This window comes from Theobroma cacao, chromosome 6 (genome assembly GCF_053813885.1).
Source record: "Theobroma cacao isolate CCN51 chromosome 6, ASM5381388v1, whole genome shotgun sequence".
NCBI lineage: Eukaryota > Viridiplantae > Streptophyta > Magnoliopsida > Malvales > Malvaceae > Theobroma > Theobroma cacao.
This window is the reverse complement of record NC_142644.1, coordinates 30,526,222-30,549,319: the sequence shown is the minus strand read 5'-3', so window position 1 is coordinate 30,549,319 and position 23,098 is coordinate 30,526,222. Positions and strand designations below refer to the sequence as shown.

Below are 23,098 nucleotides of genomic sequence, written 5' to 3'. Positions count from 1 at the left end.
GGAATACTATCACGTTAATTTTAGTTAAAATTAAAATAAAAATCCCGGACATATTGATCTGATATGGTTTCTCTCAATACCTCCTTGGTTTTCATGCTTCTATTCACATTGCTAAGCTTCAGCAGCGAAGCGGCACCAACATACAGCTCTCATTACTGTGATAATTCCACTAGCTTCACGCCCAACAGCACCTACCAAGCGAATATCAAGGCCCTTTTATTCTCTCTTTCTTCAAATATCAGCAGCGGTAAGAATGGGTTTTACAACACAACAGCAGGGCAGGACCCCAATTTGGTCTACGGTACTTTCCTTTGCCGGGGTGATGTATCAGCTAATCTATGTCAAGACTGTGTTGCCAGTGCGAGCAGCGAGATAACTCGACGTTGTCTCATGGAAAAAATGGGTGTGATCTGGTACGATGAGTGTACTGTACGGTACTCTGATCAAAACATTTTCTCCACCGTTCGTGAAGTACCGGGGATGGATAAAAGCAGTTCAGCAAGCATCACGGACAAAGATCGTTTTAATCAGTTGTTGGTAAGCGTAATGAAAATCTTAGAGAACCGAGCTGCGTATGAGGACAAATCGGGCAAAAAGTTTGCAGCTGGTGAAGCGAATTTTACTAGCTCCCAAACACTGTACAGCCTAGTGCAGTGCACCCCAGATTTAACCGATGCACTTTGCTTCAGATGCCTCCAGAGTGCCATTGCTACGCTTCCAATGTGCTGTGATGGGAAACAAGGTGGAAGAGTCTTGCTTCCAAGCTGTAATATCAGATATGAAACGTTTCCTTTCTACCATCTCAATGGCACGGGTAACACAGTACTGGTTCCTTTACCTTCCTCACCAAACTCAACTAAAGGTCCGATCTTCCTTCTTTTTTGTTTTTTCTATCCATCCAAAATTTCTTCTATTATTTTGGGAGCGCAAAGAAAATATTTACTTGACTCTTCATTCTGCAAATTGAATAGGTTCAATTTTTCATTTTATTTTTCTTATGCATTCTTAGAACCAACAGATAAAATACAGGGCCTTAATTTAGTTGAGGTTCTGGACAATTGCTTTGCTACATTTAATTTAGTTGAGGTTCTGGACAATTGCTTTGCCACATTACACTTTCTGTCCTGAATAACGGTGTAAGGCAATGTAGACAAAAACCCATGTTGCCCAATATATAAATTCATATACGATTTAACCCAATGTCCCATAGCTCTAAATCAAATTCTCAGCTAAAGGAGGCCAACTTATTGCTTCAAATTATCAGGCATTTGGAAAACCCTACACCCAAGCCCCAGCACTGATCCAATCCTGAAACCGCTCATCCTAGGCCTAAGGTGAAGTTTAAAAGCCTCAATCCTGTAGTAGTTGGTGCAAATATTTTCAATTAAGTACTTAAAAGTTAATAGGGTTTTCAAGTAACTGAGGCTGTTTCTGAGGGCATGTTTTGTGTCCAGGACAAAGAAAGATCTCTTCTCCAATTATCATCGCCATTGTTGTTCCAGTAGTTATCAGTTTGGTGCTTTTGGCGTTAGCCTTGTTTTTGCTGAGAAGGAGGGCAAGCAAGAAATACAATGCATTGCCTGAAGACAAGGGTAAAGACCATTTGCTCTCGTATGTAAATAATCTCCAACTTTCCATATGATTTGACATTTATTTTAATGGAACTACCCTTTGATTATTTAGTTGCGGAGGAAACCACAGCTTCAGAATCCTTGAAATTCAATTTGGCCACAATTGAAGCTGCGACGAACAATTTCTCTTCGGATAACAAGATAGGTGAAGGTGGATTTGGCGAGGTCTACAAGGTATAAGCACATTTATATGTTACAAACATATTCTGTAAAACACTGCTTGTTTTTACGTGAAACCTTTAAAGCTATTGAAATTGCAAAAACTCTGAAAATTCGAAAAATTTAAAGGGACAAGACAAAAATAAAAGTAATCTTAGATTTGGTTTTTTTTATATAATGTCAGGGTAAACTATCTAATGGACAAGAAGTAGCCGTGAAGAGGTTATCTAAGAGCTCTGTCCAAGGAGCAGAACAATTCAAGAATGAGGTGGTACTGTTAGCGAAGCTTGAACACAGAAATCTTGTGAGACTGCTGGGATTTTGCTTGGATGGAGAAGAAAAGCTACTCATTTATGAATATGTGCCAAACAAAAGCCTTGACTACTTTCTCTTTGGTATTGTCATCTGAGCACAGCTTTCTATTCTAATTAGGAAAGGAAAATGTCTGACAATGAAACAGACCTGAATTTTCAATCTAATTTTTCCGTAATTGTTCTGTCTTCTTCATACTTCTAAAGTGACGTGGTGATTGAATTTGATGATTGTGCAGATCCTGAAAAGCAAGGAAATTTGGACTGGTCAAGACGTTACAAAATTATTGGAGGGATTGCTAGAGGACTTCTTTATCTTCATGAAGATTCTCGGCTGAGAATCATCCATCGTGATCTCAAAGCTGGCAATGTTTTGTTGGATGAGGATATGAATGCAAAAATTTCAGATTTTGGCACTGCAAGGATTTTTGGTGTGGATCAAACTCAGGCAAACACAAGAAGAATTGTTGGAACATTGTAAGTTTGAATATCCCTTGTTTCCCACATCTGAAAATTTATTGGTGGATAATTTTCCCTCCAATCGAAATTTCTATAAGGAACTGATCACCATAATGCTTCTTCTAAAACCAGAATACCTATAAGGAACTGAGACTAAGATAAAGATGTTTGATCTTGCTACCTTCACCACCCTCTTTAACTTTACCTACCCATCTGTTCTGCCTTACACTTCTGGCAAGCAGTAGAAACCAGAGGAAACACTGTCCGTAGCTGGACTGGTTTTGTTGCTTGCATTTGTGCATTACATAGAATGAAAGATCATCTTTTGATGAACCGTTGCTTGATTTCAGCAGCAGATATTGCAACATGGAATTTCATTATTCATTTGTTACTTCAGTTGCTTAATCTATCTTTCTTCCTTGTAGTGGCTATATGTCTCCTGAGTATGCAATGCGTGGAAAGTTCTCTATGAAGTCAGATGTTTTTAGCTTTGGGGTCTTAATACTAGAAATTATAAGCGGCAGAAAGAATAGTTCCTTTTATCAATCAGATGGTGCTGACGACCTCCTAAGCTATGTAAGTACATTTGTCTGTTCATCAACCTTTCTTTCGTTATATATCAAAGCCTTAAATGTGACATTACTTAACAAATTGCTGCAGTCTTGGAAGCATTGGACAAATGAAACTCCCTTGGAATTGTTGGATTCCAATTTAAGAGCAAACTGTTCAAGAAATGAAGTTGTTAGATGTATCCACATAGGCCTGTTATGTGTTCAGGAAGATCCAGCAAATAGGCCTACAATGACAAGAGTAGGTCTTATGCTTGACAGTTACTCTGTTTCTTTACCGTTACCTCAGAAACCAGCATTTTTCCTTCGTTCCAGAAATGAGTTGAGTCCACAAGGAAAGGGGCTGAAATCATCTGATCAATCTTCTAGTAAATCAACCACACTGTCTATCAATGAAGTGTCGGTTACTGAATTAGAGCCTCGATAGAGGAAACCAGGGTTGTACAAAATATGTTCTATTGGCTCATAAGTTAAATGGAACATGACTACAGTTACAAAAACCCTTCAACAATCATTTTAAGTTGCAGTTCAATTATGCGACATCAACCTTAAGCCGAGTACTAGGTTTAAGTTGTCTTACAGGGAGAACAGAGGAGCTGCCAAGCATGACATCAACAAAGGCACGTTTACTCTATTTGCAACATTTTTTTAATCATGGCGGCCTGTAGTGACCTGGGCTTCTGGGGCTGCTCGATCCATAGATGTCTATTAACAACTTAAATTTATTTCATATAACATTGGAAGTGTGGGACAGCATGCTGGACCCTATTCTGAGCCTGTGGGCTACTTACTCTAGAAATGATGTCATTAGCTGCATCCAAATTGGTTTTGATTGGGACTGAGAAAAGCCATTAGACCACAGCGGAAACCTGGCAGCTTCACCCTTGTTGCCTCATTCCCTTTTAATTACCAAGTAGCAACCTTTATTACCTAAACCGATAGCATCAATGCCAGGGCCAGGCAGGCAACAGCTTGGAGAATCCAAACTTCTTTATCAGATTCGTTAAGATCTTGACAGCCGAAATTCTTGAGATTCAACGGACTCAATCTATCAGTTAGGCCAATCCTATTTGGTGGCCCATTTCCTCTCTGTTTTCCTAAATGTTTTCCTTTAAAAAAAATAGGGGAGAAACTTTATCTTAGAAAATTTTGCAGAATATATATGAGTAAAGCCGACTACCCAACATTGGGGATGGCCCGGGCTGAGATTCCATGGCATTGGGCCTTTGTCTTCTAATAAATAGAATTGTAATTATTGAAGAAATATCATATATTCAAATATAAATATAAAACCTCATTCTTCACCTTACTTATTTGATTAGTTATTATTATATTTTATATATTGACGGTAACAATTTTAAAATTTTTAAGAGATTCACATAATTAACACGTATTTAGATTTAATAATTATATTAATTTAACAAATTATATTCCTAACAATTATTTAAAACCATTAATGAAGTTTAATAATTTTGCCGTTGACATGAAAGATAATTTTTCAAATTCAAGTTAGCTTTAATCTCTTTTATATGTAAAGTAATGTTAGGTAGACATGATGTGGTCATGATAGTTGGTGGCTGGCTATATTTTATGGCTACATCGCATCATGTTCAACACCTCAAACCTTTAATAATTCCAAATTGCTTTGATTTCTAACATAAATTTTCCACAACGTAAGGCTATCCCAATCTCTTTGACTGTACTTTGCTTGTTGACACACCTCCATATATATTATATCCGAACCTTAATTTAATACTTCAGTGAAAGGAGAAAAAGGAAATAGAATGTCAAACAAGATAGCTGAATCACCCCTCCCAATGCTAGAAGTAAGAAGAGGAGATTGGATCAGGCTTGATGCCTTTCTTCAAGCTTTCCTTTGTGCTTGTGTTTCTCTCCATCTTTTGCCCCACAGCTGAAGCCGAGCCAACTTTCTTGTACCATATCTGTTATGACAATGGCACAAGCTTGGCAAGAAACAGCATCTATGAAACCAATCTCAATCTCCTCCTCTCTTCTCTCTCCTCCAACGCCAACCGCAGCGATGGATTCTACAACGCCTCGGTGGGGCATCAGGCCCCTGACAAGATCTACGGTCTCTTTCTTTGTCGAGGTGATGTTACCTCAGATATTTGCCAAAACTGCGTCACCGCTGCGGCCCAAAATGCCACTCGTCTTTGTTCTTTCGTAAGAAGTTCTGTGATTTGGTACGACAAGTGCATGCTGCGTTACTCGAATGCATCTTTCTTTTCCACCATGGACAACAGGCCTAGCGTGGTCATATGGAATAACAAGACTGTCACGGAAGAAGAAGACTTCATCGACGTAGTGGCATCGCTGGTGAAAGACGTGGCAAGCAAGGCAGCAGACGCTCCGATGGGTGCCAAAAAGTTTGCAACGAAAGAGGCAAATCTTAATGGGTCTCAAACGCTGTACAGCCTTGCACAGTGCACGCCAGATCTTTCCGATGTCGATTGCGACTTGTGCCTTCAGAGTGCACTTACGGAGTTCTCAGATTGTTGTCGTGAAAAACAGGAAGCAACCCAAGCTAGTTCATTGATGCCTAGCTGCAATGTTCAATATGGATTATCCCCATTGTATAACGAAACTGCAGGGGAAGCGCCGGGGTCTGAGACATCCCCTCTACGGCCAAAAAATTCAGGTTTGGTCATTGACTTTTATTCGGCTACTAAAATAAAAGCCTTATTCTTTATAAAAGGCCGTCAAAAATAGAAGCGTGCTCATCCATGTTCTAGTTTTTAGGAGGGATTGCCCTGTTCCTTCAAGACTCTGTTCTTTTCCCCATACCCTGTTCCTTGATGAACTCCCTTTTGTCTCTGATTCCCCGCTAGGACACCTAATTATGCTTTGGGTTAGAGAACAGTCTTTCCATGTTATAGAGGAGGTTTATCATTTTGCTAAAATATGCTTCCTTTCTCATGCAACACAAAGCCAAAGCTCACTGCCATATTTATGCAGGCAAAAGGAAGATCTCGTCACAGAGACTTATTTACATTATTGTTCCAACGGTTGGTTTCTTGGTGGCCTTCTCCACTTTTTGTTGCTACATTCTAAGAAGGAAAGCAAGGAAGAAATTATATGCGCTAAAGGACCAAAATGGTACAGTGCAACAGTCTTAGATGTTAGCATAGTTTATACTTCATACACTGTAATTAATGTCATTTCACTTGCCTGCTTGGCATAATGTTAGATAAAAGCAAAGCTAGAACCAAGCAATCTTTGCAATTTGATCTGAGTACAATTGAAGCAGCTACAAACAACTTCTCTGATGCTAACAAGATTGGTATGGGTGGATTTGGCAGTGTGTATAAGGTAGAATTTAATAGCATCACTGTAGCTTTGTCTAGTTTGTTGGTTTTGCAGGAGTACAGTTTGGACTGTTATGAAGCTTTAGAAGTTGATCAATGAAAAGATTCATCTCAAATGCCTATGTTGTTCAATCAGGGTGTACTTGCAAATGGTCAAGAAATAGCAGTGAAGAGGCTATCAAAAAGTTCTAAACAAGGTGCAGAACAATTCAAGAATGAGGTTGTATTGGTGGCCAAACTTCAGCACCGGAATCTCGTGAGGCTGTTAGGATTTTGTGCAGAAGGAGAAGAGAGGATGCTCCTCTATGAATTTGTGCCCAACAAAAGCCTGGACTACTTCCTATTTGGTCAGCCCTCTTCAACATTCGCTTTCACCAAAAAAATACACATACATGTTCTGGATTGAATTGATTTTTTCTATGGCCATACCCATTGTTTTTCTATATTACAGAAAAGGGTTTTCTGTTTTAATCTCCTTTCCTGTATAGTTCCTTAGATTTGAGGTGATAATCATGAGTGCAGATCCTGAAAAGCAAAAACAATTGGATTGGTCAAGACGTCTCAAGATAATCAAAGGAATTGCTCGGGGGCTTTTGTATCTTCATACAGATTCAAGGCTCAAGATTGTGCATCGTGATCTCAAACCTAGTAATATCTTGTTGGATGAGGATATGAATCCCAAAATATCAGATTTTGGCATGGCAAGAATTGTTGAAGAAAATCAAAACCTTGAACAAACCAAGAAGATTGTTGGTACATAGTAAGTTTTCCAGCCCATAATCTTTATTACTATCCGATGAAATATGAACTATGTTTAGCTAGCCTTAATTGACTAATTAGATTAGTGACGAAATGCTAACTATACCACATTTTAGTGGTTACATATCTCCAGAATACGCACTGCACGGACTATTCTCTTTCAAATCCGATGTGTATAGCTTCGGCGTCTTGACACTGGAAATCGTACATGGCAAAACAAACACTAGTTTCTTTAACTCTGAACGTGCGGAGAACCTTCTCAGCCATGTAAGTTGGAGATGAAGTTTCTTTCGATAATGCTCATGTTATCTGTTCTTAAGACGGCAGAATTAACAGAGTTTTGATCGTTACAGGCTTGGAGGTGGTGGAAGCAGAGGACGCCGCTGGAGATGATGGATCCAACCTTAAGAGATTCTTACGTGAGTGATGAAGTAATTAGGTGCATTCAGGTTGGCTTGCTATGTGTCCAACAAAATCCAAATGCAAGGCCAATGATGGCAAAGATTGTTTCTATGCTTAGCAGCTCCGCCGTTTCTGTACCACCACCACAACAACCAGCTTTCTTTTTTGGTCCCCAGACAGCAGGAAGCACCTCGATTGTGGAGCTGGGGTTTGATCAACCAACAAGTAAGTCAAAATGCACATCAATAAACGAAGCATCCATCACCGAATTTTACCCTCGATAACAAGTTGGAACAAACTATTTCTTCCATTAACTCTATGTAAGAGTTATATAAATAAGAATACATAAACACGATCACAACAGAGGCTCTGTTTAGACGATAGCACTTGGCAACATTTCTAAGTCATAGCCCAAGTCAGGCCCAAAGTGAGATGGGCTTGTGGGCCTGATGAGCTGACCAACTACCACCCAGAGATGTCTATTAAAAAAATTAAATTCGTTTTTTTGTCTTGTTTTTGTTTTAATGATTCTAGAATCCTTCATCTCTTAATCCCAATCTCGTCAAAAAGTAAAGTTGTGAATGATTTCAATATTTATGCAATCTTTATCTTCAATGGATAGAAATTGCTGGCAGTATCATAAATCGGTCAAATATAAATTAAAATATAAAATTTTTCAACATTCGTCATTTGAAATCTTTAAGTTTTTTTTTTTATCTATAAAAGTAGGATTCAAATTGCATTTTTATAGGTCATGATATCCTTAAGGTGAATGAACCATTGGAGTCAAAAGTTAGGCTTACGTTCAATCAATAATATTGCCAAACAAATCAATAAAAAAATCATTACTTGAGAAAATTTATCCTCTGGCTTGTTATGACCCGGGGTACGTCGGAAATAACATTTTAATAAAACTCCCATCTCTGTCAATCCTTGCCTCTTGACCCGACGAAACATCTAGTTACCATAATTAATTAGTGTTTAGTATGGAAAATATGACTATAAAGTATAGAACACTTTCTATTGGTAAGCGTAGAAGGGAAGAATATAGCACAAGAAAATCTTTGGCTTATGAAATATATTGGCCACATCTTATGGGTCAGTGGAGGTCCATTCCAGCATTTGTAATGTGTTTGAACTAATAAAAGAAGGCGGCGAATGTTGTAATATTAGTTTGGATATCTTTCTATTAGTTATCTGTAAACTTCATCGTACACACAACTGTTTGTGTTAACCCCGCTGGGCCTTCCGTGCTTGTTACTTTGTGTGGAAATCTCTGTTCATCACCTGATCGATAAGAGGGAAGAATAACTTTATCCGAAGACAAGTTTAGAGCTAATTAGACAGACCAAAGAACCTAATGGAAGGGACAGTTAAACATCGATAAGACTATCAACAAGATTACAATCGCAAACGCATCTAGTTAACTTTGAACCTGGAGGAGCATAAAGCATTGGAATTTTAAGGAGCTGACAGCCCTAACTTATGTACCTGCGCGCCTTGAAGAGATACGGAAATCAACTCGACTTATTTTCCTCCTCTCGCTTTAATTATCCACCCAGACTTCAGTACTGGTTGGCGGACTTGTCACCGCTTGTATTGTTTGAAAATGAAAAACAAAAGAAAAGAAAAAAAATAATAAAGCTCAAAGACTTCTGCAATGAATGGCGTCAACTGGCCCCTTGTTTACTTCGAAATTGATGGTCGCTACATCTTCTGAACCAAAATTTTTTCTGTTGAAGGGAAGTTAGGTTTCTCTACATATCCCAACAACCCTGGTGGCTTCCTTACTCTCCCTGATCATCGCCTGAGTTTCATGTGGAAACCTCGCAAGGGAGAAAAAGAACTAGAATCACACAAGAGAATTGCTTGTTTTTAAAAACCCTTTCCTGATGATACCAAAATCAGAGGAAAAGCTGATTATCACCATGCTTTCCTTTAACATCTACAAGACCTTTGTGATTTACTTCTTGCTAAGCTTGCTTAAGCTCATGCTCACCTGTCAAGGTGCGCCTATTTTCTTATATCATGACTGTACAAATACAACTAGTTTCAGTACTAATGGTACTTTTCAGCGAAATCTCAATCTCCTTCTCTCATCTCTTTCCTCTAATTCGACCCGTGACAACAGATTCTACAACCTCACAGTTGGCAGTGACCCTGAAAACATTGTTTATGGCCTCTTTGTTTGCCGTGGTGATGCCACCGACGACCTCTGTCGAGACTGTGTCGAGACGGCTACCAAGGACATAGTTCAACGTTGCCCCACGGACAAAGCAGCCATAATTACCTACGAGGAATGCATGTTACGTTACTCGAATCAGAATTTCTTCGGCAAATTGGAAACTAAACCTGCTTTGCAACTGGTGAACAACTTAAATATTTCGCAACAAGAGCAATTCCTTGAAGCGCTAGAAAGGACGACTCGTAACGTAACCGCAAAGATTGCAAATGATCGATCTGGTAGAAGGTTTGCTACTGTCGAATCACCCTTCACGAGTAAACAAAAGATATACGCACTTGGGCAATGCACGCAGGACTTATCTGTGGCAGATTGTAATAAATGTCTTGAAGCAGCATTTGCTTATTTTATTCCTAGTTGTTGCGGGGTAAGGGAAGGGGGCAGAGTTATATTTCCAAGCTGTAACTTTAGGTATGAATTGTACCCATTTTACAGTGTGGCAGAGTCGCCTACCTCGACTGCAGGACCGGGCTCCAAAGGTAAAGTGGATAGCAATATGTTTAATCAGTGACGTACTATCACATTTCTTTACCCTCCTCAGCCTCAACACCTAGCAACAAGGGCCCATGCCCCCCGAACCATCTTTATACTTTAAAGGGTTTGTTTTACGGTGTGTTACGCAGGGAAAAGGAACCTATCACCAGGGAAGATAATCGGCATTGCTGCTGCGACTGTGTCTGTGGCCTTTGTTGTGCTTTTAATCGCGGCGTTCTGCTGCCTAACCCGGAAAAGAAAAAAGAATCAACATGCCATGGAAGAACAAACAGGTACATCACCAGAGAAAGAAAAAGCAGAAAAATATGTTCGACATTTTTCAATCTTAACAACAGATTAATACTCTGTTTTGTTGCTCAGCTGCAAATGATATGACAACTGTAGAGTCCTTGCAATTTGATTTGGGGACAATTGCAGCCGCCACAAACAAATTCTCTCATGTTAACAAGCTAGGTGAAGGTGGATTTGGTCAGGTTTACAAGGTAGGAAATTAGTAATTAATACCAAGTTTTCATGCACCATCCATATCTGTTTGCCTGTAGGATTAGGAACAATCAATTTAGCCAATTACCACTCTGCTTAGGGGTAGCCAATCCTAGGTCCAACTCCAACCCACATTTTCCCTCTCCCCCCAAACTCCCCATGATATGAAGTGAATTAACAATTCAAATTCTGAGTAATTAGATTTTCAAGGAGTAGAGATTTTTAAGACTTAATAACTCATTGAAAATTTTTAAAATTATCAGGGCGTCCTTCGTAATGGACAAGAAATTGCTGTGAAGAGGCTATCAGGAAGATCTGGGCAAGGTGACAAGCAGTTTAAGAATGAGGTTGCAGTAGTAGCCAAGCTTCAGCATAGAAATCTTGTTAGGCTCTTGGGGTTTTGCTTGGAAAGAGGGGAAAGGTTGCTCATTTTTGAATTTGTGCCCAACAAGAGCCTTGACTGTTTCCTTTTTGGTAATGGCACATATAAACTTTTCTTCTTTCTGTGCTGTCTTATCTATTAGGAATTCGTAAGATTTTACTCCATTAAAAGCAGAAATAGAATGCATTCTGCAATTCACTTGTAATTGATCAAATAGTTTGATAATTAACTGGAGTTTATGATTCTGATGTATGCTAGGTACCCAAAACCGAGGAGAATTGGATTGGCCAACTCGCTACAATATTATTAAAGGAATAGCTAGAGGGATGCTTTATCTCCATGAAGATTCTCAACCCAGAATCATACATCGTGATCTTAAAGTGAGTAATGTATTATTAGACAGAGAGATGAATCCAAAAATTTCTGATTTTGGCATGGCAAGAATTTTCGGAGTTGATGAACAACAAGGCAGCACTAGTAGAATAGTTGGGACATAGTAAGTTATGAAGTCTTTTCTATGGATTTGCATCTGCATATTTATTATGTCTTTTTTTGTTTTCCTAAATCTATTGTATTAACATTGTTAGCTTGTAGTGGTTATATGTCTCCAGAATACGCGATGCATGGACAATTTTCAGTGAAATCCGATGTGTATAGCTTCGGAGTGTCCGTTCTTGAGATTATCAGTGGCAAGAAGAACAACAGTTTTCATCAAGTAGATGGCTTTGAGGACCTGTTAAGCTATGTGAGTAAAAATGGAAAATCACTCAAATTTGATTTCGGAAAAATGAATTGCAAATTAAAATTGTGAACATGTACGAGTTATTGCAGAGCTGGAAGCTGTGGAGTGACGGAGCAGCCTTGGAATTGTTGGATCCATTGTTGAGAGAATCTTATTCGGAAGATGAAGTTATCAGATGTATGCAGATTGGCTTGTTATGCGTTCAAGAAGATCCTGCTAAGAGACCCACCATGACTACAATCGTACTTATGCTTAACAGTCAAATTCTTACCTTAGAGGCACCTCAGCGGCCAGCGTCTTTCTTTCGCTATAAAGACGAAACCAGTATTCCCACAAACGAGGGTCAATCTCCCCTCCTCTCAATGCCATCGTCTATAAATGAAACCTCTATTTCTGAAACATACCCAAGGTAGCTTTTACCTTCCTTTTTTTCTATGCATGTGAATTATGAAGTTAAGCTTATTGGAGTCGGAATGTTATACAGAAAAGTCTGCTTTGTTAGTATCTCTTTTCTCAATCAATAGTGGAAAAGGCTTGATTTTGCAGAAACCAAGATTTGAGATTGAAATCTCTGTAACGATCGAAGTTCATCAACAATTTTTTTATGCACAGAAAAGAAATCCTTGATTGAAAGTGAAAGAGATATTGGTGGGGATAGACCTAATTCAGATATATCCGCCATGCTTATGTTTCATCTAGGATCTAGTGTAGTAATCGAAACCTCATTTCTACTGCATTGATCTGAATTATGATCTGTTGTTGATGATGATGATGCCTCTGACTGCACGGTAGAGGCAGAGAGCATAAAGGCAGGTGTGGAGGGCATTGGAATTGACATAGAACTATCACTGAGCATCAGAACAGCAGAGTTCATGGTTGGCCTACTAGCATAATTTTCTTGAACACAAAGCAATCCGATATGGATGCATCTTGTCATTTCACTTCTTGAACCAGAACCATCCCTCAAAAAAGGTTCCACTAGATTTAAAGCTCTACCTTCTCTCCAGTTCCTCCAAGCCTGCAAATTTTTCAACAATTGAGGAGTGAGCAGCAACATATACACAAGGGAAATGAAATTGTACTTAGTCTTTTTGCACTTACATAGGTTAGAAGATCCACACCATCCTTACGAAAATTACTGATTTTGTCACCACAAATGATTTCTAGAATCAACACACCAAAGCTATAAACATCAGACTTGAGTGAAAATTTTCCATGCTTTACGTATTCCGGAGCCATATATCCACTAGATGCAATAAACAGAGAAAATTAATGAATACAAATGAAATGAACTCTGGTCAATGAATGCTAAATTGCCTATTCCAAGGTAGTCATGTGCTTACAAAGTTCCTGCTATTCTTCTTGTCCTGTCTCTAGTTTGATCCGCTGCAAACAATCTTGCCATTCCAAAATCAGAAATTTTAGGATTCATATCTGCATCTAACAGAATATTTGCAGCCTTCAGGTCACGATGAATGATTCGATACCGAGAATCTTCATGAAGGTAAAGTAATCCTCGAGCTATTCCTGCTATGATTTTGAATCTTTTGTCCCAATCTAATCGTGGTTTGACCGGATCTACAAATTCATGAAGATTAGAGGTTTGTTATTTTTATTCTTCATGGTCTAGGCTTTAAAAAAAAGGATCGGAATTTAATTCTTGAACTGATGCGAATTGCAGAAGTACCGAATAGGAAGTGGTCCAGGCTTGAGTTTGGCATAAACTCAAATATAAGAAGCCTTTCTTTTCTTTCCAAGCAAAAGCCTTGGAGCCTAACCAAATTCCTGTGCTGAAGCCCTGCCATTAACAGAACTTCATTTTTAAATTCCATTTTTCCTTGTCCAGATTCATAATGTAGCCTCTTTACTGCTATCTCTCGTCCGTCCTGAAGCCTACCCTGAAATCATTTTAATCAAAATGAAAAATAATAAGATGAAAAGATCAGAAATATCAAACGCAACCCAATGTTTTTCTAAATTGAAAAAGATGATTGAGGAAACTACAAATTGAAGGTTTCAATTCCCTGCCTCATCAATCTCCGATTGGCTACGTACCTTATAAACAGCACCAAATCCACCTTGTCCGAGCATGTTATTCTCGGAGAAATTGTCTGTTGCCTCTCTTACCGCTTTGAAGTGAAATTGTAATGATTCCAAGCCGTCATCATCGCCTGTGGTTTGACAAAAACGTTAATTAATACATGAAAAACAAAAGAACAAGCAATTGCAAAGATTTGTGGACCAAAGCTAGATATGTGAAGAACTGAGAATGAACTATCACTTACTTTTCATCTCCTTCTTTGACTTTCTCCTCTTTTGTAGACGAACGCAAATGAGGACGACTGTTGCGATAAAAATAATGATTGGAACAACGATAATCACAATAGTTCGAGATTGATCACCTCCATTGTCTACTTGAGCAAGATATGTGTTCAGTAAAATCGAGAGAAAATGCAGGAGAAAGCGATTTCGTCTAGGGGCCATGCTACTAGTGCTTACCTTTTATTGTTGCTGTTGTATTCTTAGTTGAATCTGGAGGAGACTTACCAGGTGGAGGGGAAAGAGATATGCGCACAGTGTCAGTGGTAGGTGCAAAGAAGGTATACAAATCCCAACGCATACGGCAGCTCGGTGTCTCAACATAACCTCCTTGATAAGTGCGGCAACATGCTGTATACCGGCGGACCAATGTCCTCAGACAAGTTAAGCAATCACTCTGCGACAAATCTGGAGTGCACTGCATTAGTGCCTGTATCTCATCAGCCACCCCAGTTGCATATTTGAGCCTTGAAGAGCCCATGGAAGCTTTTGTAGCGACGGCTTCCATTAATCCACCCCAAACCTGAAAAAATTGTGTTAAATTCGATGCGGCGTCATTGATGTCATTCGGGTTAATTGCCTCTTGTATCGGATCTAGTGCCAGAACCCCAAAAAAGGATTGGTTTGAATAGCGCACTAAGCATGGAATATCACCGTCCCATGAGAATCCTTCCTTCTGGTTTGTACAGTTTGTTATCAGTTGTTGGGCTGTAAAATTGACATAGGTAAGACAATCTTCTGCAGATAAGTCCCCTCTGCAAAGTGCTTGAGCGTAAACTTTATTGGGTTCTTGGCCAATGGTGGCATTGAAGAAACCAACATTTTCCGAGACATTAGTTGGGAGAGAAGTGAGGATGAGATCACGGTTTCTACCGAATGTACTATTAGTGGTGAAGTTGCCGGTTTCAAGGCAAGTTTGGGCAGTGGTAAGCCCAATGCCTGAAACAATAAGACACAGAACAAAAACCAGGTTCTTGACATACATTGCGCGAGTCTACGCTTGATTGTTTCGATCAAGCATCACAAGGCTGGACAGATTGGGAAGCCGATAGAACAAAACTGTGGGAGTAGATCATGAGAGTTTTCTGCTTTCTCTCTACTACAATGAAAAGACAGCGTTCTCCTTTATTAGACTTTCTTTGAAAACTCCCAACATGACTCCATAATTGGCTGATCAAATGTCACTAGGATAATCAAATCTCAAACCCTACCATGTGAAAACCAATGCTTAACCCTTAGTCCGGTTGACAATGTCTATCCAAAATGAAGAAGAGCTAAGAGCGTTGCTACACGTTTCAATGTGTTTATCCTAGCAGCCTTTTGCTTTTGGGTCACTGTCTTGACTCGTCAAAAGTCATCTCACTAAGCTTGTCATGGCCTCACCCTCATGGGAGCTTTGCCCCGAAAAGGAAAGAGAATATGAGGAAACTACTTGTTATATATTCGTGGGAAAACGTTTCCAATTCGAACGTAGGATTCTCCTCTCTGGTCAAACTAATCCTCCTTGTCGTCGCTACGCATTCTTTTACTATTCTTTTTGCTTTAACAAAAGAAAAAGTATACCCCTTTTGCACTTCACTTTCTTTGCTTGGTTTCTGCTCTCACCCTACTATTCCTATTTAATTTCTAAAATAAACAAAATGAATAGGATATTATCAAGGTACTAAACAATTACCTTGGCAGGTTTGGGATATATAAATAATAATATAACAATGAAGAGAAAGCTGAGACATATTAGTGCTGCTTAAAAGCAAGTTGAAAGCCATCGCAATAGATTGCTTTTCGAAGTGAGAAACATTATCATTGGCTGCCATGGTTGAATAAATCAAAGAAAAGCAATAATGGGTTTGTTTCCATGCATATTATATTTAATTAATATATATAAAAAAATAGATTGCCTTCGATTTGACATACTATACTGACAAGTAGGCAGATCACGAGTGCAAGATTGCCAAATTTCCAAATATTCTCTCTGCTAAGTCCGCCTATAAATTTTTATTTTTTTCTTGAATTTTATTTTCACAAGAGATTAGATAGAAATTTAACCGTTATTTTAAAAAGGTATAATGAAAACCTCAAAGCCCTAAAATGTATAATTTATCATAGTATCTTCTTTTCCTATTTGATAGACTTTTAACATATTTAAGTAATTAATACCACATGTACTAGAAAACATAAATTTAATGCCATATTATTAATTCAATCTAACTCTCCACTTTTTCTTTTTGCTTTTTGTGATGAAACTACCATTTCCTATTTTATATGTATCTTTACTAAGAATATAAAAGATTCTCTTCATTATTATTACTAAGTGTATATTTCTTAGTTCCCAACCGCTACCAACCCAATATTGAAATCAACTTTCTTTGCCTAAGAGTAACATATTTCACGTGGATAATTCTTTTTCTTTATATAAACGTGGATAATTCTTTGACTATATAAGAAGTATTACTTATAAAATACTTGAGAGGCTACTACTTGCCAATGACCTTTTTTCCAAAAATTAATATTTAATAGCCATCAATTGTTAAGAAAGCCAAGACAAGATTGCTAAAACTTAGGCTGGAAATTAAGGCGTTATGGTTATTTTTATTTAATCATGATTTGTTTTTTAAGGAAGAGTGTACGCAAAGGGGCAATGACTGAAACAGACAGTTGAGAAATTAAGCAAAGCTTACAAGGTCTTTTGCATGGATTAAGCACACATCGGATAACAACAATGGAATAAAATTTGATAATTAAAATTTTTTTCTCAAACCAAAATGAATCACAAAAAATCTAAAGAGCCATTTTAACTGCATACAGATCAGTAAAATTTAGAATCAAGCACTCTAACCGGTCCAGAGAAAATAAAAAAAAAATTATCTTTAGAGTTTTAAAAAGGATTTGACTTACCTTTAACAGAACCATCCTCGTTAAACTTGAGGAAATCAGAACATGACACCTAGGCCTAATGGGTTTAATGTAAACTTCTTCAGAAGTTAGTGGAAATGATCAAAGGCGACATCACAAGGTATGTGCAGGATTTCAACTCCTCATGTAATACTGACGACTGCATCAACACATCCTTCATCACATTAATCCCAAAATGTGATATCCCCTCCAATACCAAGGATAATTGCTCGATTAGCCTTGTGGGCAGCGTATGCACGATTATTGTTACGGTCTTGGCCAACTGATTGAGGCGAGTGGCAGGGGAATTAGTGGGGTGTAATCAATTTGCATTTATAAGAGGAAGACAGATCATAGATTATGCTTTGATTGCAAACAAGGTGACTGATCTTGTGAGAAAAATACATAAGAGTGGAGGTGTTGAAAAGGCTTAATTATGATAATGTTAATTTGAATTCTTTGGATATAGTTATGGGAAGATGGGATTCGGTGTCCGTTGGCAGGAGTGCATGAAGGCTCGTATTTCATTAACGTTTGCTTCAATATTAATGAATGGTGCACCTACAAGGCAATTCAAATTTAAGAGAGGCTTGAGGCATGGTAATTTTTGTCCCCAGTCTTATTTAACTTTGTAACGGAGGTATTTAGGGTTCTAATGTACAAGACAATCGAAATAGAATCGGGCAAAGCCATTGCAATAGGGAACAAGGGTCTTGTGGTGTCACACCTACAATATATTGCGATACGTGCGAAGCCATGTTAGGAAGCTTGTTAGATATAAATAGGGTTTTGAGATGTTTTCAAGTCATCTCAGGGTTGAAAAATAATTTTCAAAAGAGTTATTTGTTCAATATTGACATTGAAAAGGAAATTTAGTGAATTGAAAAGATAGAATATCTTGTAAAGTAGAAGAATTTAGTAACAAATCATGGTATTGTTATTAACTTAAAATTTTCTTTGTTTTTTTCCTCCTTATAGATTAGAATGTCTATAACATCACCTTTCTTTATATAATAATTCATTTAAATTAAATTATAATTATTCAAGTCGAAAAATCCTTAAAACTATTTAGCTTGACAACCACACCTCATACACTATAAAAATTCAGTAACTTGAACATTTCTTCTACATGATGGCCCAATGAAAAAGCCCACAATGTAAAAAAATAACCCACCAACCCAAACTCCTTTCTCACATCCAATTAATTAGCCAAGCCTCACAACAATAAATAGCCAAACGTCTTACACTCCACTTGCCGGATTTCAAGCATTGAACATACCCAAGAAATTTATTAAATAGTAGGTTATTGATTATTGATTTTAATTTTAATATGTGACAACAAATAAAAAAATTTATTAATAACAAACTACCACGTAAGTAGTAAACAAAGTTCTAATCATTTCCCAATTTTTGAATAATTACAAGATAGTACAATTACATGGAAAAGTTTTTGTTATTCTTTTCCTCTTCATGAACAATTAAATAGTTTGAATCACTTTCTTTGGGTCCTGAAGAAGAGGTACAGGTTCTTCTTCAGGACTAAGACACCGAAGCAATGCAGCAATTTTCTTTAAACATTATCGAGGATCTAGCTCAGAAAATGAAGCCTCATTTACTGTGACTTGGACCTCTGCACTTTTAGATTGACTGGATCTGGATGATTCAGGCCTCCCTTCTGGCACCTTGGAAGATTGCAGTAAAAATGCAGGTCTCGAGGGCGCCCGAAGAGAGATGGAGGAGCTGCTAAGCATGAGAACAACTGAGTCCATGGTTGGTCTATGAGCAATATTTTCTTGAACACATAGCAATCCAAGATGGATACATCTCAACATTTCACTCCTGGAATCATCCAACAGGATGTCATCTATCAGTTTCCAAGGGGTCCCTTCGTTCCAATTTTTCCATGCCTGCAAAGATTTGACAATGTGAACGTAGCACGAAGGTCCAAGTGCACCAAAAACAAGTGAAGGCAATGCAGGTAGAATTCCAGTTTTACTTACATGGGTTATAAGACTGACTCCTGTTTCCTCGTCGCGGAAACCGTTGATACTTTTACCACTAACGATTTCCAAAACCAAGACCCCAAAACTATAAACGTCAGACTTGACTGAGAAATGCCCTTTCCTTGCATACTCCGGAGCCATGTACCCACTAAGTAAAACAAATAAATAAACAAACGAAATCTCAGTTCTTGTTAAAATTAAGTTCTTGTTGTATATGTGCTAATTGTTATAGGATTCTTGTGATTTGTGCTCACAACTTAACAGTTGTAACAACAAAATATTAGTGGTTTCTTATACTTACTATGTCCCGATAATTCTTCTTGTATCAGCTTGAGTTTGATCCACCACAAACAATTTTGCCATTCCAAAATCTGAAATTTTAGGATTCATCTCTGCATCCAACAAAATGTTGGCAGCTTTTAAATCACGATGGATGATTCGATATTGAGAATCTTGATGAAGATAAAGAATTCCCCGAGCTATTCCCTTGATGATTTTGTATCTCTTCTCCCAGTTTAGTAGTAAACGCTTGATTGGATCTATGGAAATTCACAAAACAATGAGTAAAATGCAGAAATTCATTCCGTAAACTCAAAAGTGATTGCAACCATACCGAATATGAAGTTGTCAAGGCTTGAGTTAGGCACAAACTCATAGATGATAATCCTTTCTTTCTTTTCCAAGCTAAAACCTAGAAGCCTAACCAAATTCTTGTGTTGAAGCTTTACCATTAACAAGACTTCATTCTTAAATTCTTGTTCACCTTGTCCCGAATTTCCAGATAGCCTCTTCACAGCTACAACTTGTCCATCGGGAAGCTTGCCCTGAAAAATATGTAACAAAGGGAAATGATCGAAACAAGCATTTCATATCTTTGTCGAGGAATTACTAACATGCACTAATTTTTCTTTATTTTTTTTCCGATTTTGCATGGATAAAAACGCAGGGTTTAACATATTTGAACAAGAAATTTGACAATTTGAGATTTTCTATAGCATGGAAACTTTGCGGTGGCACTTGGAAAAGATAGGACAAAAAGTCCTCCATCCCTTCCAAAGATGGCTGGTTAGGTCATGAGTTTAAGCATGCAAGGGTGCTTGTTTTGTGACGGACGCTGTAGGCAGAGTGGTAAACAGAGGAAGCAGGTGAAGTCACCAAACTGAAGGCTGTACTCATTCATTTCTTCAATCTCTCTTTTTTCCTGTTTTGGATAATTGAAAATTATCGTGCACCAAATGTCGAATTACCTTGTAAACAAAACCAAATCCACCTTTTCCAATTTGTGTTGCAGGGGAGAAGTCATCTGTTGCAACTCTGATTGCATTGAAGTCAAATTGGAAAGATTCCTCACAACGCTTTTCATCTGCAGCACTCTTTTCATCTGCAGCTTTTAGAAGTTGAGCGAGTAAACACATAAAAAGGAGAGAAAAAGCATTTTTCTTCCTCTTCTTTGGATTAAATTACTCGTTTAATTTCAAAAGAAAGTATAAAACCAAAAATAATACCTTTCAAAAAAAATAAAACCAAAAAAAATAAGCTTTAAGCATCGCAAACTGCTTTTCTCAACTAGTAGCAAACAAAAATCAAACAGTAGCTTACTTTCATTCTCCTGCTTTGGTTTCCTCCTCTTAAGGAGAATGACGCTTGCAATGAGGACAACTGCCACCAAAACCATGATTGGAACAACAATGATCACTACAGTTTGAGATGAAATGCCTCCATCCTCTGCACAAGCAAGAAATTTGATGGAGTAATATATTTTTCTATATTAATTTCTCCCCTAAAATTTGCATGTGTCACGAACCAGGCATGTTACCTTTTGTGATTGTAGTGTTCGTCGGAGGCGGTGGTGGAGATAAGGATGGAGCAGTAGTAGTAGCATTTGATACATAGAAGGGATACAAATCCCACCTGAACCAACAGTTAGGTCTCTGAACATAACCTCCCTGCTTTCCATAAAACATTCTTTGGTAGGCACTCACGGATTCCCTTAAGCAGGAGTCACAATCACTCTGGGATAAATCTGGAGTGCACTGCATTAGTGCGTGAATCTTTTGAAAGACTGTGTTATCTGCTTCACCAGTTGAATACTTAAGCCTAAAAGAACCCATGGAAGCATTTCTCACCACGCTATCCATCAAACTCTCCCAAACCGTATTAAACTGTGTTAAGTTCGACTTGATGTCGTTCACGTTAGTGCCTGCCTCAGAAGGATCTAGCTCCAGGATACCGAAGAACGAGCGATTTGCATAGCGCACCATAGACGGCGGATCCCCTCCCCATGAAATGGCTTCTTTCTGGTTGGGACACTTAGCTATGAGATCTTGAGTTGTGGAATTGAGTGAGCTAAAACAATTTTCTGAAGTAGAGTCTCCTCTGCAAAGACCAAGAGCATAAACTTTGTTGGGTTCTTTGCCAATTGTAGCAGTGAAGAAACCACCGTTTGCTGAGACATTAGCTGGGAGAGAAGCGAGGATGAGATCGCGGTTTATACCGTATGTACTGTTAGTTGTAAAATTACCTGTGTCATAGCATCTTAGGGCAGTGGCAAGACTCATGCCTATAAGCAGATGCGACAGAAGACAAACCAGCGCTTTAACCCACATCTTGCGATACTATGCCGAAGTACTCAGCCTTTTTCATTTTTTCCCGGAGGACTCCTACAGGCTTATCTTACCCCATCTGTTTTCTTCATTTCAGTTGAACAAAGGACTGAACAACAGATGTCAAAATCTTGCATGGTTGAATCATGTGATCAAAACAAAAGGCAGAGAACACAGGAGAACTTCCTGCGGGTTTCTACATGGAAAATTTGAGACCAAGGGACTTGGCTTTGTCTGACTTGTCAAAGTCAACGTTTAATAACCAGACCATTGTCGTAGACGTATAGCCTCTAGGGATGGTATTGGGTATTTTATTATCGATCTAGTTATATCGGGGTTAAAATACCCTATAATCAGATTTGGTAACAAATTTAGATAATGATTTCTCTACACCTATCAGGTTTGAGTCAGATTCGAATATTTCCTTTTGAGTACTCGCTATTTAAATTCAATGATGTTAATATTCAGATTACGTGAGTACTCATCTCAAATTCAATTTTAATATTTATTTATATATATTTTATTGTTATTTAAATGATTAAATTAAAAATAATCAACATTAATATATTTATTAAAAGTTGACAAATATAAAATATAATTACTCAAATTATTAATGTGATGGCATTAATATATTTAAATTAAAAATTAAAAAAGTTATTAATTATATTTAAATAATAAATATTATATTATATTATAAAAAAATATAATTACTATTATATATATTTTAAATATAAATATATTTACTGGTAACATTACAAAAATTATAACTTATAATATATATATATATATATATATATATATATTTAAGTAGAGTCTTTGAGATTAGAATAGTTTTTAAATTTAATTATTTTTTTTAATTTTATGTTATTAAAAACAAACTCATATAGCTAGTTAATTAAATTAATTTATTAAATTATGATTATTAATTAACTTAGAATGTTTTTTAATATATACATTATATATATTGGGTTCATTTATAAGAAATATAATTACTATATTATATATATAGTAATATTTTTAGCATATATATTTTAAATATAAATATATTTACTTTTTATTTTATATTAACATTATAAAAATTATAACTTATAAAATTAATAATTATAATATATACACATTTATTTATATAAACTTATAATATACAAACAATAAGAGAAGTTGTGAGATTATAATATTTTTGAGATTTCGTTATTTTTTAAAATTTCATGTAATTAAGGACAAACTCATATAATTAATTAAATTAATTCATAAAACTATGATTATTAATTACCTTGTTATGTCTTTTAATATTTTTATTATATATATATTGGATTCATTTATA

At 37.2% G+C, this 23,098-nt stretch overlaps 4 protein-coding genes across 9 annotated transcripts; 2 read left to right on the top strand and 2 right to left on the bottom strand.

The window, feature by feature from the left end:
* The first annotated feature begins 25 nt into the window (after window positions 1-25).
* LOC18597062 (uncharacterized) lies at window positions 26-7,900 on the top strand. The gene is made up of 14 exons (XM_088807678.1): window positions 26-862; window positions 1,455-1,592; window positions 1,684-1,805; window positions 1,975-2,185; window positions 2,341-2,578; window positions 2,986-3,136; window positions 3,221-3,553; window positions 4,960-5,788; window positions 6,106-6,246; window positions 6,338-6,459; window positions 6,592-6,802; window positions 6,978-7,215; window positions 7,331-7,481; window positions 7,568-7,900. The coding sequence occupies exons 1-14, from the start codon at window positions 64-66 to the stop codon at window positions 7,898-7,900; spliced, it is 4,017 nt and encodes a 1,338-aa protein (XP_088663804.1). The 5' UTR covers window positions 26-63.
* Window positions 7,901-8,980: 1,080 nt separating this feature from the next.
* Window positions 8,981-12,641, top strand: LOC18597060 (cysteine-rich receptor-like protein kinase 10). Of its 2 annotated transcripts, XM_088807149.1 has the most exons (8): window positions 9,003-9,623; window positions 9,748-10,337; window positions 10,482-10,625; window positions 10,714-10,835; window positions 11,100-11,310; window positions 11,477-11,714; window positions 11,813-11,963; window positions 12,050-12,641. In XM_088807149.1, exons 2-8 carry the CDS (start codon window positions 9,920-9,922, stop codon window positions 12,371-12,373), a joined length of 1,608 nt encoding a protein of 535 aa, XP_088663275.1. In that variant the 5' UTR covers window positions 9,003-9,623; window positions 9,748-9,919; the 3' UTR covers window positions 12,374-12,641. The 2 variants fall into 2 exon arrangements, with proteins under 2 accessions (XP_007025943.3, XP_088663275.1); XM_007025881.3 differs by having other exon boundaries at window positions 8,981-10,337.
* LOC18597059 (cysteine-rich receptor-like protein kinase 34) lies at window positions 12,499-15,535 on the bottom strand. 4 transcript variants are annotated; one of them, XM_007025880.3, is made up of 7 exons: window positions 14,460-15,535; window positions 14,246-14,371; window positions 14,016-14,131; window positions 13,648-13,858; window positions 13,304-13,538; window positions 13,062-13,206; window positions 12,499-12,978 (listed from the first exon to the last, which is right to left on the bottom strand). In XM_007025880.3, the coding sequence occupies exons 1-7, from the start codon at window positions 15,262-15,264 to the stop codon at window positions 12,652-12,654; spliced, it is 1,965 nt and encodes a 654-aa protein (XP_007025942.3). In that variant the 5' UTR covers window positions 15,265-15,535; the 3' UTR covers window positions 12,499-12,651. The 4 variants fall into 4 exon arrangements, with proteins under 4 accessions (XP_007025942.3, XP_088663279.1, XP_088663278.1 ...); XM_088807153.1 differs by having other exon boundaries at window positions 14,246-14,302; XM_088807152.1 differs by having other exon boundaries at window positions 14,508-15,535.
* Window positions 15,536-18,545: 3,010 nt separating this feature from the next.
* Window positions 18,546-21,940, bottom strand: LOC148762284 (cysteine-rich receptor-like protein kinase 34). 2 transcript variants are annotated; one of them, XM_088807150.1, is made up of 7 exons: window positions 20,991-21,940; window positions 20,774-20,899; window positions 20,422-20,561; window positions 19,788-19,998; window positions 19,476-19,713; window positions 19,172-19,322; window positions 18,546-19,078 (listed from the first exon to the last, which is right to left on the bottom strand). In XM_088807150.1, exons 1-7 carry the CDS (start codon window positions 21,778-21,780, stop codon window positions 18,749-18,751), a joined length of 1,986 nt encoding a protein of 661 aa, XP_088663276.1. In that variant the 5' UTR covers window positions 21,781-21,940; the 3' UTR covers window positions 18,546-18,748. The 2 variants fall into 2 exon arrangements, with proteins under 2 accessions (XP_088663276.1, XP_088663277.1); XM_088807151.1 differs by having other exon boundaries at window positions 20,422-20,555; window positions 20,991-21,939.
* Window positions 21,941-23,098: the final 1,158 nt, after the last annotated feature.